General features: G+C 46.6%; 1 protein-coding gene across 2 annotated transcripts in view; it reads right to left on the reverse strand.

The window, feature by feature from the left end:
• The window catches only part of SKAP1 (src kinase associated phosphoprotein 1), a 155723-nt gene that overhangs the window by 112049 nt on the left and 25562 nt on the right, over positions 1 to 18112 (reverse strand). For both annotated transcript variants that reach the window (XM_056362162.1, XM_056362163.1), the window contains exon 4: positions 12250 to 12366. In XM_056362162.1, coding sequence (XP_056218137.1) covers positions 12250 to 12366 — 117 coding nt within the window. The remainder of the gene's footprint in view (positions 1 to 12249; positions 12367 to 18112) is intronic.

Below are 18112 nucleotides of genomic sequence, written 5' to 3' on the forward strand. Positions count from 1 at the left end.
CATTACAACTCAAGGGAGCCGAAGTCATGCTCTGCTCCATGATGGCTATAGAGATTACTCAGTTAGCCATGGATTTCCTAGACTAGAGCTATGACAGAGGTGTGACCATGGAAAGGGGTAGAAAAATGCACCCACTTATTGTTCTGTGCCTCTAAGGTTGTGCTTTCCTTCCCAGCAATCTCCATTTGCATAAAGTCTTACAAGAATTACAGTAACAAAGTTCCCAACCTTACCAAACCACTGGCTTTTCCTTCTAATCATAGCAGAGAACTAAGAAATATGGAGTGGGCAATAATCAAAGGTAGCACCAAAGTTTAAAAATACAATACCAAGGTCAAGCTGAAAAATGCTCTGGCAAATCTAATGTCACACTCATAAAATAACGGAACAGATTTAAAAAAAAAAAAAAAAAAAAAAGGACTAAATTACTTTATGAGCACCTAGGCAATAATTGCCTTCTTAGCAACAAGCAACCTTTGGGTTTGTAAAGAGCAAATGACCTTAGGCACATACGGTCAGCCTTTCTGATCAAGCTACAAAATTAGCAGACGAAGGGTAATGTGGAAGATGCAATATATCTAGAGACTTTACTGAGCGTTTGATGTGGTGCCACAGCAAATCTCACTGAAAAAATTAATTTACCTCAGCTTGGATAGAAGCAATCGTCACAGACTGAAAATTGGCCCAAGGGCCACAGACAAAAGCTGGTGATAAATGGCTCTCTGTCACGTGGAGGAGAAGCGTCTGTGTTGGGGTATTGCAGGGTATTAGTCCCCGTTTTATCTAAAGCAAGTAAACAGTCCATTAATTCAATGAGCAGGAAGATACTAAATTAGGTGGTAATGCAAATATCAAGTGAAAGCAGAGGAAATAATAGTAGGGGACACAGAGAGGTTAAGAACATGGATAGAATAATAAAATGAGATTCATCCTACTAAAGAATAAACCAGGGTAACAAAAAAAAAGTGATCTACAGCACATCCAGCACCAGGGAATCTTATCGAGTAAAAGGGGAGAAAATAAGAATTTGCAAGGTAACTGAGGATCTCAAAACCAAACTGGTTGCACAGTGCACAGGGGTGAGGGACCCCTGTGCTGGGAGGGGGGTCAGGGCAACAGCAGGCGTCTTCCTGCAGCGATGCAACATCAACACAGGCTGATCCCCAACACTGCAGCTGGCCTGAAATGTTGGCAGCTCACACCTAATACACCAACCACGTGACGGGTGTGCACAGGAACAGGATGGAAACCATTTCCCTCCAAGGTCAGAGGCAGGGGATCTCTGAACTCCTCCCGCAGTCAGCAGCTCCCTGGAATAATCAGATCTGCTTCGAAGCAGAAGGATATGAATGAAGTTTAAGGAAGAGAAATCAGGGCAGACTTGAAAGCTCCACTGAGCCAAAGACGTCTCCTGGAGATACCTATGGCCTTTGGGGGACAGCAGAGTTCTGTCTTTCTAGGTAACTACAAGTGGGTAAAGCAAAGATGCAAGTTATGGGGGGTGGAGAGTGCCACCCTTATACGTATTTTCAAAGACTGACACCAACCACCTGCCTGCTCCAAATCTGCAAGGGAAGTTCAACCCTATCATGCATGTCCTCTCCACACACCTCATGCATCAGGTGTTTATCAGGGAAGGCAGAGTGCTTCCAGGATTTGGAAGGAGTTCAGAGAGTACAGGGAGCTTCACCCCACTAAATTTTGTCCTCCCTTGGGTTCTGTGACTTCTTCGTCCACCGCTAGCACAGCCCCTCCTAGGCATCTCTTTCTGGCAGGCTCTCATTGCCCTCAACATAAGACTGTCTCAGCACTGAGTGCCTTTGCCCCAGGTACCATTAGTTTAAAGCTAAAATAAACTTCCGATTTCTTCCCCCAAATTCCACCATTTTTGTTAATGCTTTGATCCTTTTGTTAATGCCAGACCATTTTCATTTACCGCAGATGGCCAAGGCTCATCACTAAACGCAAAATAGTTCTTTGGCCAGAGAACCTGAGCAAGGTGTTTGGGGTCCAAGGCTTTACGATGCCATTGCCAGCTACACCATGGGCTCCTCATGGGACCTGGGTCAAGCTGCTTGCACTCCACATCGGCCCCAGCTCGGCAAGAATTATTTCCTCCACTCCAACGGATGAATCTTACTGTAAAACTAGACTAATGCTGTCTCCCAGCTACTCTCTTTAATTTGCCTAGTAAGCTCATTGGGATTGTCCAGGCAAAGCTTCCTTCTCCAAAAGCTACCCAAGTGCCAGCAGCATCTTTGCACTGCTCCGCTGCTGGGAAGGTGCCACTGCAAGGGCAACTTGGTTTAAAACGGCAGCTGCAGAGACACAGCCCTGGGTGACGGGATGTTTCAAGGAATTGATCTATCTGCCAGAGCGTTTGCTCAAGCATGGGGTGAGGGTGGATAGAGGAACAGCAGCAATTCAGCAGTTTCAAACAGCAGCTCCCACTTTAACCTATGAGTGCAGGGAAAAAAATAGGAGTGAAGCTTTGTAACCAAATAAAGAGAGCTGTGAGCTCAATAACAGTCATTATCCTATGGCAAAGATTTTGTTATTGTTGAGTACTGATTCCTTTATCTCTCGGAGACAATCAACCTTCAGCCAGAGGAGTCTAACCTTAAAACCCCATAACTCAATTTTACATAGTGTTAAAGTTTGGGGGGATATTTGTCAGTGCTGGAGCTGATACAATCAGTCTGGAGGACCCTAGAACAAAGAGCAGTGGGTGAAGAGCGTGTCACCTCCGCACACATTCGTTTCCTTGATGAACAAGGAGCTATTAGTTGGCGAGAAAGCATTATCAGGGTGAAGGATGATGCCGATTGTTTCGGCTGCTCTTCCTGTGACACTGGATTAGAAGAAGCCCCGGTGCCTGCTTAATGCCCCACCAGCTCTGCCCCTCTGCACACAGGTACACAGCGCACGCTCCCGGCCACCCTTCAATGCAGACCAAAAATCAATCTGGACACCCAATCTTTTTCAACTGCCACATCTCTCCGAGGGTTGAACAATAAAAGTTTAACTTGTTTTAAGAAGTAGTTCATCACCGTAAGCCTTAAACAAAGCTACTCTTTAAAATACACATGTGCACAGACACAAAATGCCTTCGTGCAAAATGACAATTACGGAACATCCAACATAGCCGCTTTGCTTGAGTAAATCCCTAGCAGATACAACAGCTCTAGGGAGACGCTTGCCGAATAAAGTTATTCTTCACTCCTTACATTAAAAGGAGAAATGAAAGAAGTGAAAAAAAGTGGGGGGAAAAAAAAAAAAAGAGGAGACTTTTCTTCCCTCTAAAGTTGTCCTTCAACACATTTCATTTTAGAATTTATTATAACCAGACATGAAATTAATTCTTCAGGACAGTGGCTTTATTTTTGCACATAGTGATTTTCACAATTACATAACCTGAGTAATAATTTAATATATTCCCTGTGGCTCATACTTAATCACACTTTTTTTAAGCACATGCTTAAGTCAGAACAAAGTCAGTAGTAGTTCAGCATGTGTTAACATATGCGTGTATATATATATATATATATATATCAGGGACTTTTATTGCTGTCCAGACCATTTCTCTCAGCTGGGAATTTTGTATTTCAGGACTTGTTAGTGTTTTGAGATTGATCCTGCAAGACAGGGGTACAGTCATTGTTATTCCCACAAGCAGTTCCACCCAGGTGAGCAGACACACTCCAAACGCATCCGTGGGATGAGGCTCTTTGGAACGTTCTTGCTTCTCCCCCAAAGGGAAGGGCCCCAAGGCTCTGTGCACTCACTACCAGGAACTCGGGGAAAGCACATATTTTGTTTGCCTTTTTGTCCTTTAGTTGCCCTACAAACATGTCCCACAGAGGAATGAAAAGAAGTTTGCCCTGGTTGCAGACAAGTCATTCAAGCAGAGGAAGCGCCTCCTCCACCTCCTCTGCCAGTGACCTCGGTATGCTCAGAATTCTAATATGAAAAAACCCAACAAGCCAGATCTTTGCTATAACCCCAAAATATTTCAAGTGCGTAACCTAGAGCACCTCTTACTCTGGTTCCCGTTGAAGTAACCACACAGAATCCACCACATATCTTACTATTGGTGTATTTGGTGAAAGAATGTCAATCCCAGAGCTGCTGTACCAGTAACCCCGCCACTACCGGTGCCAAGCACGCTCAACCCCTGGCACTTCTGCAAGGGTGAAACCCCATTTCCCAAGTCCACGTGAGGTCCTTGGTGCCAGCCAGGGGCTCTGGGCATCCCAAGGCTGCTTCTGCGGGGCCACAGGGTCACAGATAAGCTGGTCTGAAACTGGCATCACCTCTGCCATGCCGCCCAGCTGCTGCATCCCAGCATCCTGCCCTCCGAGCATCCCTCCTACGGAGGAAACCTGTGCAGGTCAGTAACGGGAGGCTCCAGAGCCTGTTGGTTTAGGACACTGGAAGCACTTCCTTTTGAAAAAGGGCAGAAAAGAAGCCATAATGAAGTTCCACCCCAACACTTTGTTAACTTACATTTCCTGCGTATTGATCCCTCTGCTGGGGAGAATATAGAGACACAAAGCATTTATGCCTTGGATTTACATACTCATGAATAGAAAGGCCTTTAGGAGGCGGGTGTGTAAGTTTTCCCAGCCCCCCACACAACAGTAACTTGTGCATTGATAATTCACACGTGTTTGACATGGGGAACATGCAATTCACCATGAGAGGAAGCTCCATCCCGGCTCCTGACAGCCGCCACAGCACCCGGGACCACGCACCTGATAGTGTCAGCTCAAAGACGTCCGTGCTCTGAGCCCCCCGAGCCTGCTGAAATAATCTACGTGCTGAGGGCATCCTCCACTGCAATTAATTTTAAGCTGCAACCATAAGCCAACACTCCCTGTTTCACGCAAGCTTGCTGTTGTTAACCCGCTTAGTAAAAAATCCAAATAACACCTTGTCATTAAAGACTGTCCTCTAGGTATGGAAAATAAATCTATTCATCTGATCTTGCACTTACAAAGCAATACAAAGAAACTTTAATTATGCTTTTTCCCTGTCGGCAAACAGCAAAAGTGGCAGGATTTTTGCTTTAGAAAAGCTGCCTTAATAAGTTATCGGCATTTCACTGACTTCTAAGTGATTTCAATTATAACTCCTGTCTGGGGCCCCACAGACCCACCAAACTGCTGAGATTTTACACCACATGTTTCATAACATTTCTGTTTTTCTTAAGAGCTCTTGCGATCAAGGAATTACTTGAGAATCTCAGCTTAAAAACCAAACAAATATCCCAGTGGTTGGGCAGAAACCCCTTTCCAAACCACAAACCGAGGTATGCGACACCCAAAGACCAAATCACAAACACTGTATTTGTGTGAAAGCAACTCATGCTATTAAAGCGAGCGCCTGATTCCTGAGGTTGCCTATCCTCAGTGTCAAATAACCACCATGAAATCGCATCCCATTTAGATGTGTGAGCTTAAGGCATGGGCTGGACCAACACATTTTGGGGCCCGAGCTGATTTGTGCTAGGATTACGTTCCCAAAAAGCTCTAAGGAATTACGAGACAGGATGCTCCTAAGAGATCCAGGCTGCCAGCTCCACACAGGGCTGAGCATCAGCAGGGACTCGCCCTCCGGTCCTCCCGTCAGTCCGTGCCAACGTGTTACGTTTCAACACTTTATAAAGAAGAACTGCTTTTACAGGGTGCAGGGGAAGATAAAGGGGGAGATTGGACAAGTCAAAAGGCACTTGCAATCACCCGCTTTTCCACAGACACCCTTGGCACAAGAGCAGCCTCTCAGACCAACTTCCAAACGTCTCCAGCTTGAGGAAAAACGACTTTGAGTTCAGAATGGGCACCCACAAAACTGCAGGCTCAGGGGGCTGCCCTCAGGACCAGCATCCACAGCTCGACATGCCCAGCTGATGGGAGCTGTGTCCACAAGTCAGACAGGATTTCTGCAGCAGTTACTGGCGCTACAATTTGCTGCAGCTGTAAAATCCCAAATGAGGACGTGAAGCCACTTTGGGTTGTGGGTTTTTTTGGTTTTGCTTGGTTTAAATGATAGCTGAAAATCTTGGTAGCAATACTCTTGCCGCTGCTTGTTCTCTACAAAGGTCTGAGCTCTCCTATATAATTTATGCATCTATTTCTGGCAGCCTGCAAGCAACCCACCCTCCTTGCCACCCCGAACAAATAATCCTTAATATAGAGGTGAACCAAGTTGCTCTGTATAAAATACAGCCAAACCTTTCGACCAGCCAGAGCACCATTCCAGGAACTTATTTGCACAGTGCCAGAGACATTATCACATTGGGCTTGAAAGTGCTAATGTTACGGTGCATTTCCATTCAGAAAACTATACATCAAAGAACGTTGGCTCTGTAGCTTTAAGGGAGTCTGATATCGTTCCAAAATGTCACGCAGTAAAGTAGATATTTTTTAGAAAACATGTTGTTTCCTTATACAGTGGATTCATGCCTGTTCTCCTCCCCTTGGCAAAACTCAGGCTGAACTGGTCAAACCTGCTGGAAGCCCTGGTGAGGAATTGGGAGAAATAACTGCTCCCTGGTTTAACCTCTCCCTCCCTGGGCTCATTGGATGATGTCTGCGATCAGGCCGGGAAAAACATGCAACGGCAATTGCACTTGTCACAAACCCCTTCCCCAAATGTTTCCTACTCTGTTTCCTACGGCTTAAAAGTACATCAACAGCAAGTTTATAATAACCCAGTCAAAAGCAACAGAAGACGTTTCTGGACATCAGGGAGGCAGAGATAATTGCTTCTAATGGTATTTGAAAAGAAAAATGTAAAGCTTTCAACTCCAGCGTAAGAGGCATTTCCACTCATCTGAGGGCATTCAAGGTTTGATCTATACAGCCTATCGGACTTGCAGATGCTCAGCATTTCTGAAACAGCTTCTTAGTCTGCATTTTATTCCACACACTTTGTTATTACACCAGAAATTCAGCAGCATTTGGGCACGTGGCTCCTCTGAACCATTGCATGTGCTCAGACCCCCAGGCCACACTGCCCTCCCCTGCAGCGGTCACCCAGTGCCGCACCACCGCTGCACACCCTACTGCAGCGGGAAGCAGCCCGTCATTGGGGAAGAAAACCACAATTTTTGGTTTGGAAAAGCAGAACTCTGCTGTTACTCCACCCACACAAGGGCTTAATTCAAGCCCACACCGAGCTGTCAAAGCGGTGGGAAGAAGGAAATCACAGAAATGCCTGTTTGGGAGGTTGGGGTTTGTCCTTTTGGCTTTTTATTGGTTTTCTTGGGGGGGCGGGGGAGTTGCTCGTTGGTTGTGTTTTTTAAACAAAAGTGACCAGGAAGCCGAAGGCGCCCACACGGTTTTCCAGCCGCGCAGCCCGCGGGAGCGGCGCCGCTCTGCGCCACACGGGGGCGCTGCAGAACTCCGCTGCCGCGCTGCGCTGCGAGCGCCCACCGGCACCGAGCGCCCACCGGCACCCCCCGCACCCCCCAGAACCCCCGCACCCCCCAGAACCCCCCGCACCCCTCGGCACCCCCCAGAACCCCTCCACCGGCACCCCCCGCCCCCCCCCGCACACCCCCCACCGGCACCCCCCGGCACACCCCCACCGGACCCCCCCGCCCACCAGCACCCCCCTAGAATCCCCCCACCGGCACCCCCCGGACACCGGCACCCCCCAGCAACCACCTACCGGCACCCCCCTCTTGGCCCCCCCTAGCAGCCATCCACTGGCACCCTCCCACCAGCACTCCGGCACCCACCTACTGGCACCCCTGCACCTACCTGCATTCCTAGCACTCCCCAGCACCCACTGGCACTCCCAGCACTCACCCACTAGCACCCACCCATGACCCCACAGCACCCACTGGCATCTCCCAGCACCCACCCACCGCCCCCCCCCAGCACAGCGCTGGCACATCCAGAGTGCACCCCACACACACATCATACAGGCTGGCCACCCACCCTGCGCGCCCACCTGCACAGCACAGCCAGCACCCTGCCTGCCCACTCACACCCACACCATGCAGCACACCTACCCACACACTTGATGCACACCCACCCACACATCCAAAACATTCCTGCAGGCTTGGTTTTTAAAGCAATTAATTCCATATTTCAGAAGTGATTCATCAGATTTTAGAAGCGTGTAAGAAGTACAGGCCAAAACAAAGCAGCAGCTGTAGTTGTAGACGCAAGGGCTACCTAAAAGCAGGGGAGCACACGTCGTTCAGCACACCACACACTTCAGGGAGAAAGGGTTTGGTTCTCCAGACCACCACCGAGAGAGAGCACAATACTTGAAAGAGAGGAACGCGTTCAGTCTCATGCCGAGGTGGGCTAGAGGCTGCCATGGACCAGGCAAGAAACTCCCAGAAGAAGTTTACAGGCTTCTCCCCAGATCTGCCAGGGTGCTCACCAGCATCTTGTTTCTGCAGAGTTACCTACAAAACTCACTTTGCTATTTTCCCTACCCATTTCTATATACTAGAAGGCCAAACGAGCAAAATGGGGCCTTCTCCGGGACATAAATGGGTTCAAGAAGCACCTGGAGATGGATTACAGACAAGCCACCTTGTTACAGTTTCTAATTCTCCCCAAAAACGTTCTAATATCGTGTTGCATTTGTATCTGCCCCCTCCCATCCCCAAGCCACTGGGGCTGAGCGAAACACCCGCTCATCTACCACCCTCCACACCTTTTACGATATAAACCATTTTTAGCACATTTGTATAAAGCAAAGGGAATTTTTGCTAAATGATTTTATTTCAACTGAATGAGCTGCAAGTACGTTTGGCCAAAGTCCTCTGCTGACATGATGGAAAAACCTTAGAAGTCAGAGGCAAGGTTTCTTACCCCAGTGCCTAACAGAACCTGTCAAGTACATTCCTGTCACTCTGAGTTATGCGTCTTTCCACGTGCTAGGGGATGCCTGCGTAATATAAAAGAAAATATCTTGTCACTTCTGTTGTCACGCCACGGCAGTACAGCTGAGAGCCAGGTGCAGGGGCAGACGCCACAGTGGCCCTCACCCCCTCCGCTCCGTGTGATCTTGCCATGACATCGAGTGAATCATTTGAATCCCGGCTCAGCATTCCTCCAGCAAGGGATCCAGAAGTGCCACTTTGGGGAAACCCAAACTGATAAAGCAACATCTAGAAGTTCTAAATATGAAGATGCACAGCTCCTACCCTCAGGACGCTGTCGTATCTACCTTATGCTTCAGGAAAACTAAATGAACAAACACTGGCAAATTAAATGATCTATCAGTTTAAGACAAAACATTTTTGAAAAGTCTCCAAGTGGTCTGAGCAGAGCACATTACATGGGAAGTGTCTCCTAAGAAATACTTATCATTATCACAGTACTTCGTACTTCCACAGTGCTTCCCAGCCTCCCAGCACTGTACAAACATTAGCTTCTTAATCACTCATTAGGGATGATCCTATAGAGCTGGGCCATGCCTCATTGAGTAAAGTCATCCCCAACTCGCTCAGTCCCTCTTGCTCCCTCCAGAGACAACTTTGAAGGTTCTCTGATTCCCACGAGAAGTTCAGAGCAAGCAAGGAAAAGTCTGCTCAGAGTGAGCAGTGGTGGCATCCCCTGCTTCAAACCCCTCTGTTTTTTGTAGCAAGGAGAGGCAGAAGTGAGCATCATCCCAGTCAGAGACCTGCTTCCATTAAAACCTTGAATTAATAAAGTTGGGAAATTCAGGAAATATCAGCCTTTAACAGAGCTGTGGGCTTGCACCTCAGGACGTAACCTCTTGTTGTTGCAAAACAGGGCTAAGAAGCGACGGAAAAAAGCCGCAGGAATGAGAAGCATGTTCCTACAGCCGGCCAATTTATTCTCCTGGCCATAGTGAGACGGATTATCCCCATGCGTCAGCCACCTGTGCTGCCTGAAAGGAGCAGTTCTCGGTCACTTATCCGTGTGACAGCAGCACCCCGAGGGTCCATCGCGGCCCCAGCTCTGTATGAGCACACAGGAGCCGGGTCCCTGTGCCAGGTAAGTGGAGAAGTGAGTGCTGCAGCAAAAAGGGCACAGTCAAAGCGAAGGTTTGCACATGCAGAGAAGCCAAGGCAAACTTTGATCATGATGAAAATCAGCTCACACAATCTTAAAACTTTCTGCTTTTCCCATAAGCATGATCTAATTCAGAAATCAAGACTGCCTGACACACACTTTAGCTTAATCGCTTTTCTGAAGTAAGGATTTAAACTCTCAGGTGAGCGACTTCATATTAATAAAAAAAAAAATAATTGTGCCTTCACTTTCTATAATGAAAAAAAGTAAGCAAAGAAAACAATCAAGCAAAACAAAAATCCCCCAAGTAAACAAAAACATCTGATAGTAAGTCATCACAGAAATTCAAAAACCCAGAGGAAATCACAACCCGATCCATATCCTTCCCGCTGGCGGACATCTAGAAAAATTCATTCCGACGATGCCCCTACAAACCATGGCAGGGCAAAGAAAAGGTTCCCAAATCATGTGTTCAGCCTATTTTCCCTTTCATATCACCCTTTCAGATACCAACAGCCTGCATCCAGCCCGCCCAAACTGCTCTGCTTCCTCCAGAACGAACACACACACAGTCAAGCCCGTGATTTGCTGTTACTCAGCACTCGAACCAGTTTCCAAACACTAACACCTCATTTTAATGTAACTGATCTCGATGCCAGCTTTCTTCCCTCCTTTTTGTAGTATGTCATTTTTTTATGTTATCAATCTCCTTGCCATTCACCCATTTGGGCACCCTTCCATCGAGCCTGGCATTTCATCTGTGTCTGAAAACTTCCCGTGGTGCCAAGTGTTTGCATACCTTGCAAGTGTTATGTCAAACTCTGCCCCTTAGGGCTGCCAAAAACCACCACTCAAAGTTAGCAAAGCAAATACCTCCTTAGACAAGCTTAATAAACACGCCAGGAGAAATCCTAGACTTCATAAAGGCATCACTCGCCCGACGAGGCCAAGCTCGAGGTCTTCAGCACCCTTTCATGTCCCATTTAGGCCAACATCCATTATCCTTGTCACACGTTCTCCATGCGTAAGTGCATCATATCTGAGCACACAGGTTATTTAAAAGAACCAGTCCCACACTCCACACCTCTCTCCAAGCTGCAATTACTAGCTGACTATCAGGCCAACCTTGCCTCTAATCAGTCTAAACAAAGATGTTTATTTTATGGCATAAATCAACACACACAGCAGATATGCCTGGTCGTTTGCACTGTGCGAAGAAGCTGACTTTGGTGCCCATCAGCTCTTACGACCTCATCCCAAATAAATCCTCATTTCTTGACTGATGATTACTGATTCCTAACAGGAGTGGGAGTAGACATGAAAAAGTGTGTTGAGCACAGAGAAGGGGAGAAGAGGAGGGACAGAAGCACAGAAAATGGAAGAGGAAGGACAAGGCAGGGAGGCAAGAAAGCATGGGGGGGAAGTGCAAGGGAAGTGAAAGAGGGGGAGGAAACAAGATCTGTGGGAAGTAAGAGACTGAGAATCTGAGACCAAAGCAATCAAGTCTTCACTAGAGCCCAAAAGATAACCCCTGAGAAGATCAGAACAATCTCAGCTCTGTAGACTTCATTTTCAATAGCACAGTGCAAATCCATCTCTCCTCAGCCGCCGCTCCCAAGCAGACGGGACCATCCCAGTAACTCTGCCCAGAAAACCCCCGTCTGCCATTTAGTGCTTTGGAAGGTGCCCTTGAGCTCAGACGCCAGCTCCCATCCACCGCTTTGCTATGAGCACTTCTACACTCACAGGAAAAAGAAGCCCCACGTTCCCAAGCACTAGAAGGTCCCAAAAAAGTCTCTCCAAAGCAAACCACCTTAAAGAGGTCTAATTTTCAAAGGGTGGGGGGAGGCAAGGTTTGGGAAGATGTAGCTCCTTCGAAGTGCGAGGCAGAGCACCCAAGAAGAAACACACTTGAGTGTGGCACATTAATTTTGGGAAACGCTAGCTACCAGGTCAAATTCTGCTCTTTTTTGTCACTGTTGTCAATCCAAACCAGCACTACCAACTCCAGCTTGCACCGAGATGATCAAGAAATACATTTAACTCCGGCAGCAGTAAATTAAATTCAGGATGGCCATAACATTTTATGGTCATTGACAAAACAGGTACCAGTCAACAAAAAAACCCAAAAAACACCTCCTGTGTTATGAGATGGATATAAGACAACAAGGAAGTCATACTAGATTACACTTGCATTTCTACCTTCTTCACTCAAGGACTTCAAAAAGCATCAGTGACTTACCGTCATCCTGGAAGTCTGACAGAAGCGAAGCATCAGATGTCATGGAAGGGGCCAAACCCCAGCTCTGATTTTCATCAGAACTGTCCTGTCCAAAACAAGCATCATGATAATCCTCTCCTAGAAAGAGAAGAGCAGTCTGATTTTATTGAAAAGGACACATTTCTAAACCCAGATCTTACTGCCTGCACCCTGAGACATGTTTCCTCCTGTTTCCCACCTCCCACTGAAGTTCTCTACAAAACTCAGAACCACTTTCGTGTGGGTTTAAGACCAGATTCATCATTCAGGGCCAAGGTGGCATATTGCTCACACCTGGAGGGCATACAAGGAGGAGGCTGGAAACACCAGTCTTGGGACCAAACTACCAGAGCTATGTCCAGTTTTTTGTTCTTGCCCCCAGTACATGACCTCTGCATAAATCACCCATCTGTAAAATGGAGGACTAGGCTACCTGCTTCACCAGAATGAAGAACCTTCCTATTTTGTAGGGAAAAGCTTTGAGATCCTCAACTGAATAGCGGTAGGGGGAAAAAAGATTGACTCCCTGTGACAGGCAGTCACATATAAATTAACAAAACAATGTGCCTGTGTGTGGAGGCAGGAGCTATTACCTCCCCATACTTGATGTTGCATTGAATTTTTGCTAGGGAATTTGCTACTGATATTGGATTTTATGCAGAAGGCACTTAGATACTACAGTGACAGATGTTAATATCAAATTTTAATATAAATGGAGTGCAGCTAGCCTACCTGTAGAAGAAAACACTACTCACCCTAAACAAAGCGAAAAAGTGGCCTTTCAAGCTTTTACCTTACATTTCCTGAATACACACAACCCAGACTGCTGATAACAGAGGTAAAGACAGCTGCTTACTCATTCAACACACAACAAACAGCAAGAAAGGTGAGTTTTCAGCTGATGTTAATTGTATTCAAACACTAAAAACAAGTTTTATCTCAGCAAACAGAGGAACTGTGCTCCACAGTTTAAATCAAGCACTGATGAAAGGGTACCAGGGCCTGGAATGGAGGGTTACAACGCTCTTCCTCCCACCAAGAAACACAGTGGAGATGCCATTAAGTCTCCAGCTGCAGAAAGACGTGACACAATATTTTGGATGTGGTATATTTTCAGCATCCCAGGTTGCAACCTTCCCTTGTCTACTCTGAGTGTGAAGTTCCCACAGACCCCAGGCTCCCGCATTCAAGGGCATGTTTTCAAGAAAATGTCTTTCTAGTTTCCACCAGAAGGAACAATCTGGCTGTGAAGAACATAGGGCACATGAGATAATCCTCCCACAGATCAGTTCCTTAAAAAACAAATCACAGTGAGTGCCAGGCATCATCATAGCCTTGCTGATAGTACAGGCTCAAAGGTCTTGAAAAACTGATTGAAGATTTGACTTTGAGATTTACCAAAGGCGTATAGGGGTCAATGACTGAACAGAAGGGTCCCTGGCAGCCCACCTTTTAAGCCACTAAAATTCTAATAGGGGAAGAGCCCAAGAAGTAATGAAATCTTTTTCCAGCTCTGTGCTCGCTTGCTTCCAGCAGCCATCCCAGCACGCAGTGCGGAACATCAGATTCCGGAGAAAAAGGAAATTCAGAACATAACTTTTCTCCTTTTGGGAGGTGCATCGTTCAGCATCTGCACTGCTAATCTCCCATGCCAAGAAGAAAGCTGCAGGTCCCTGGCCCAAAAGGGCAGGCTTTGATCTCTCCTGCAGGATCAGAGATCAGCAGAGGTGGTACTGCAGTAGTCTCCCATCCACGGGCTGCTTCTCAGTCATGAAGAGTAAGCAAAGCACGTTCTTCTATGCTACAACAAACTGAAATTCATGCATGCACCTCCATGAGGGGGAAAAAAAAAAAACACAAAACCCCCCAAAAAAAACCGGTTAGGGGTTAAAAAGCAGAGAGTGAAATCCCCCGCTCCACTGGCGAGACTCGGGAAGCAGAGTACATCCATGAGCGCACCACTGCCCGCCTGACCTTGGAGAAGTCATTTCAGCCTTTGCTCAGTTGTGTGTGACAAGGGTATGTTTCTTCCCTGTTTTACTGTAGCACTTGGAGATCCTCAAATAAAAAGGCTTTAAAAAGCCTATATGAAAAGCTGCTACCAAACGGCAACTCGGTGCCGTAGGAAAACACAACGTTCATTCTAATGAGGAGCCTTCCCCCACGCCGTGCTGCAGCGTTGCGGGCTCGACTATCTGCAGCGATGTGAAGATGCCAGCATTATAAGACAGTTTCCATAAGCCCCTTAAAAAGAACATTTTCTTTCAACCAGGCTGCACTGTATCAAACCAAGCTTTTCAAACACACACCGAGGTAACAGGTGGTCCCCTATAACGAGATACAGGTGCAGGATTATTGCGATAACGAGCAAACTGCTCCTGGTTTCCGACTAGCAGGAGGCAGCGTGGCGCGGTGCAGCCACCACGCTGGGGAGGCACGGCTCACGCACCGGCGCGTGGCTGCACTGAACCATTTGGAACAAGAACAAGGGCCCGATCGCCAAAGTGACTTGCAAGAATAAGTCACTGGCTTTAACAACAGGAGAAGCTGTTACAGGCATCAGCCACGGGGAAGAATCAAGCCACAGGTCTCTGTTTTGGCAGAATAATCCCTGGGCAGGAAAAATCATATGGGGGGGGAGCTGTCCCCACACAGGAGTGGGAACTGAGATGTCATGTCTTCAGGCAAGCTACCGTAACGCGCTCCAACAGACCAGGCTGCAGCTTGTACATACGTGTATCATGCCAAGCACAGTGGGACTCCGAATTGCGTCAGCTGCCGCAACACAAATCGATACAAACAAAGGCATTTCGTTTGGTTTAGCATTAGGAGTATTTTCAACCACCACCTATAGCCTCAGTAACAAAACCAAAGTGAACAAAACCACTGCAGAAATAGCTACTTAAAACAAATCCTGTTGCCTTTCCATTTAGATTTGCATTATGAGAACTTCTTGTGCTTTAATCCGCTTCTCCATAAAGTTTATGGAGCAGCAACAGCTAGTTGAGTCCAAGCAGAAAAAATAACCAACAACTTGTCAGGGGCCAAGCTATTGTTCTGAATGAAGAAAAAACTCATTAGCTTTTAATGAAAACACAGGGAATAAAAACCAAATAGCACAGAACCCCAGCAAATAATTACTCTGCACCTGACGCAAAGCTGCTCTATCTTCCTACTCAAATCCTCAGCAAAATTCCCTAACTCATCGCTCTTTGAAGCATGAACAAAAGCAAGATTGACTCTAAGGGAAAGAGCAAGAGGTTTCTTGAGCTTGCACCTCATCCAGGGGCTCCCCTGACACTTTTTGGCTACCCCCAAGTGTGCTAAATTCCCAGCTTTTGTGCTTTGTGATAGTTGTGGCACAGGAGAAAAAAAAAAAAAGAAATTATGCCATCTTTTAGTCATCTGACATTTTCTGCAGAAACAGTTTCTCGTACAGCAGCAGAAAGAGGGGCTTGAGGCATTCTGTGTAATTAACACAGATATCGTGCTTTATATGTATCAACTCTCAGCAAACTGCAGAGGGGACAGATTGTGTCTCTGGTGACGGGGGTGTCCCCAGCAGAAGAGGGGGTGGCAATTTAGAGTCCAGTGGCTTTGGACAGCAGCGTCAGGCAGGTCACATCAGTCACACCAGGTCCATGCAGGACCCACGGACATCACACAGACCTGGCATCAGGCAGAGACGCAGCCTCTGGCAGACCCCCTGTATTAGAGGAGGGGAAAAAAATACCAAGAGGAGAATGAAAAGAACTTAATTAAGAATTAACAGGGCTCCAAGTAAGCAGCACAAGCAGGACCTACAGGAGAAAGAGTCACCACGACCAGGGAACACACTGTTGCTTCCTTCTCCACAGCTTCAAGAGCACAAACGCTCTCTGCAAGGAAGGGAATAACTTGAACATAACTTTCCCTCATTGCTTTGGGGCTTGCGATGCTGGACAGTAAAAATAAAAGTCATGCCTCTGCTCTGGCATAGTTCCAGAGACAGGTCTTAGGACAAAAGCTAGAAAAACCTTGGTTCAGATTCTGGTTTTGCTACAAGTCTGTTGTGCAGTGTCAGAACATGCCTCTGTGCCCGTCCCCCCTTCTGCAGAAGTGTGAGAGGGACAGTTACTCTCTTTTAAGACTAAAACTTCTATTGAGACCTCAAAAACCAACCTCTCCAAGGCCAAAAGTTTTTCTACACACAAACTGGCAAGTAAGTTTTCTTTTCTTTAAGCTGCAGTTTGCCTCTTGGGGAGGGGGGGGAAGAAAAAGAAACAAAAAGCTGAATTAATGCATCCTGGCACACACAGGAAGAGAAACAATCTAAATAGGTGAAAGGGCTTTGTAGTAGAAAAAAAATTCATCTCCAGTAGCTTGTTAAGGGAACTGCAATTAAGCTTACTTTGCATTCAGTGAAGGTCTTTATCTAGGTACCTAGAGTTTCATTAAGCATCTTTTTAGAGCATAAGAAAAATCAATACCGAGCGAGTTCCATTTACGCTTTTATGATAAGCTTGTTCATGCCAAAGCGGAAGTAAAATCCCCAACTCGAGTTAATATTCAAGGAAACGAAGTTCCTGCTTTAAAGTAATGACTCCTTAGTATCATACTACAAATAAAGGTCTCTGATCCAAATCCCATCTGCCTTCATGCTCGACAGTGTTAATATCTCTAGATTTTCAGGGACTAATTTAGCAGTAATGCATTTCCCAAAGCAGAGCTGTAAAAGTATTATCAATACTATGGTTTAATATCCCTCACTACAATCACTTGCTGAAATTATGGAGAATCACATGGAAACACATCAACAGAGACGCACCCACACAGTAAGTACTGCTCACATGTAAATATATTATAGTTTAGCTTTTGTAACGTAGTTAAAGCTCTGTCAACATTGCTATTATAAATTATATACCTTTTTAAACACATTTATGTGCTAGAGAATGTATGATGTTTCTTTTTTGAATGCCTTAAAGGCTTCATCAGCTCCTAAGCACCCATTTGGATCTGTGTGGTTAGCCCCTGTGATTAATATGTGAATAGCTGAGGTCTGGGTGGATGCAGACTTTCTGCACCTTCTTCACACAGACTATTGGCTTCCCGATGGTGCCAGTGCCCAGGTCATGTTACATCTGCCTGAAAATCCCAGGTTTTCTATTGCACATCACCGTCATACGCGTACGTGTCCATCCTCCCCTCCCTGGGCTCTACCACCAACAGTGGTATTATTAACAAACCACAAGAGAAATTCCTTTATCTACAGATCTCAAAGCATTTACCCTGCTTAATAAACATTTTCTTGGATGTGGAGATCACACACAGAAGAAAAATAACTTTGTCCCTGGCTCACGAGGCAAACAAGGCCACGGCGAGAGCAGGGCCCGTCTCTGCTTACGCTGTGTTTTATCAGCAGGACAGGTCTACCTCATGGCAGTAGGGTCAAACGCAAAGTGAGGGACCTCCTCGCACACAGGAGGAGCCGATTTATCATTGTTTTAGAAACGTCGACCCAAACAGGTCTTGGCTGGCTGACAAGTGAATCCAGTCCAAGCCTAATTTTGTTCACTCAGTACCCAGTTTTTTTGCTAATTACATGTAGTAAAGCAAATTAATGGTCCACTAAAAATGCCACTTATGTTAAAAACCAGCTAGAAAGTGGAAAGCTCTTTTGCAGAAGCTTGGTTTGCTGCAGTGATGCCGTGTGCCCAGCAGGTCGGGCTGCAGCGCGCAGCATCAGCCGGGGATGCAGCCACCTCCGGACAGGCAGGACCCCAGCACCACTGCCAGCCTCAGCCCACCGATGGGCAGGGCAAGGCAAGGCACAAACTTCCTGGGATTAATGAAATCCAGCAGGCAG

This window comes from Falco biarmicus, chromosome 17 (assembly GCF_023638135.1).
Source record: "Falco biarmicus isolate bFalBia1 chromosome 17, bFalBia1.pri, whole genome shotgun sequence".
NCBI classification, from domain to species: domain Eukaryota; kingdom Metazoa; phylum Chordata; class Aves; order Falconiformes; family Falconidae; genus Falco; species Falco biarmicus.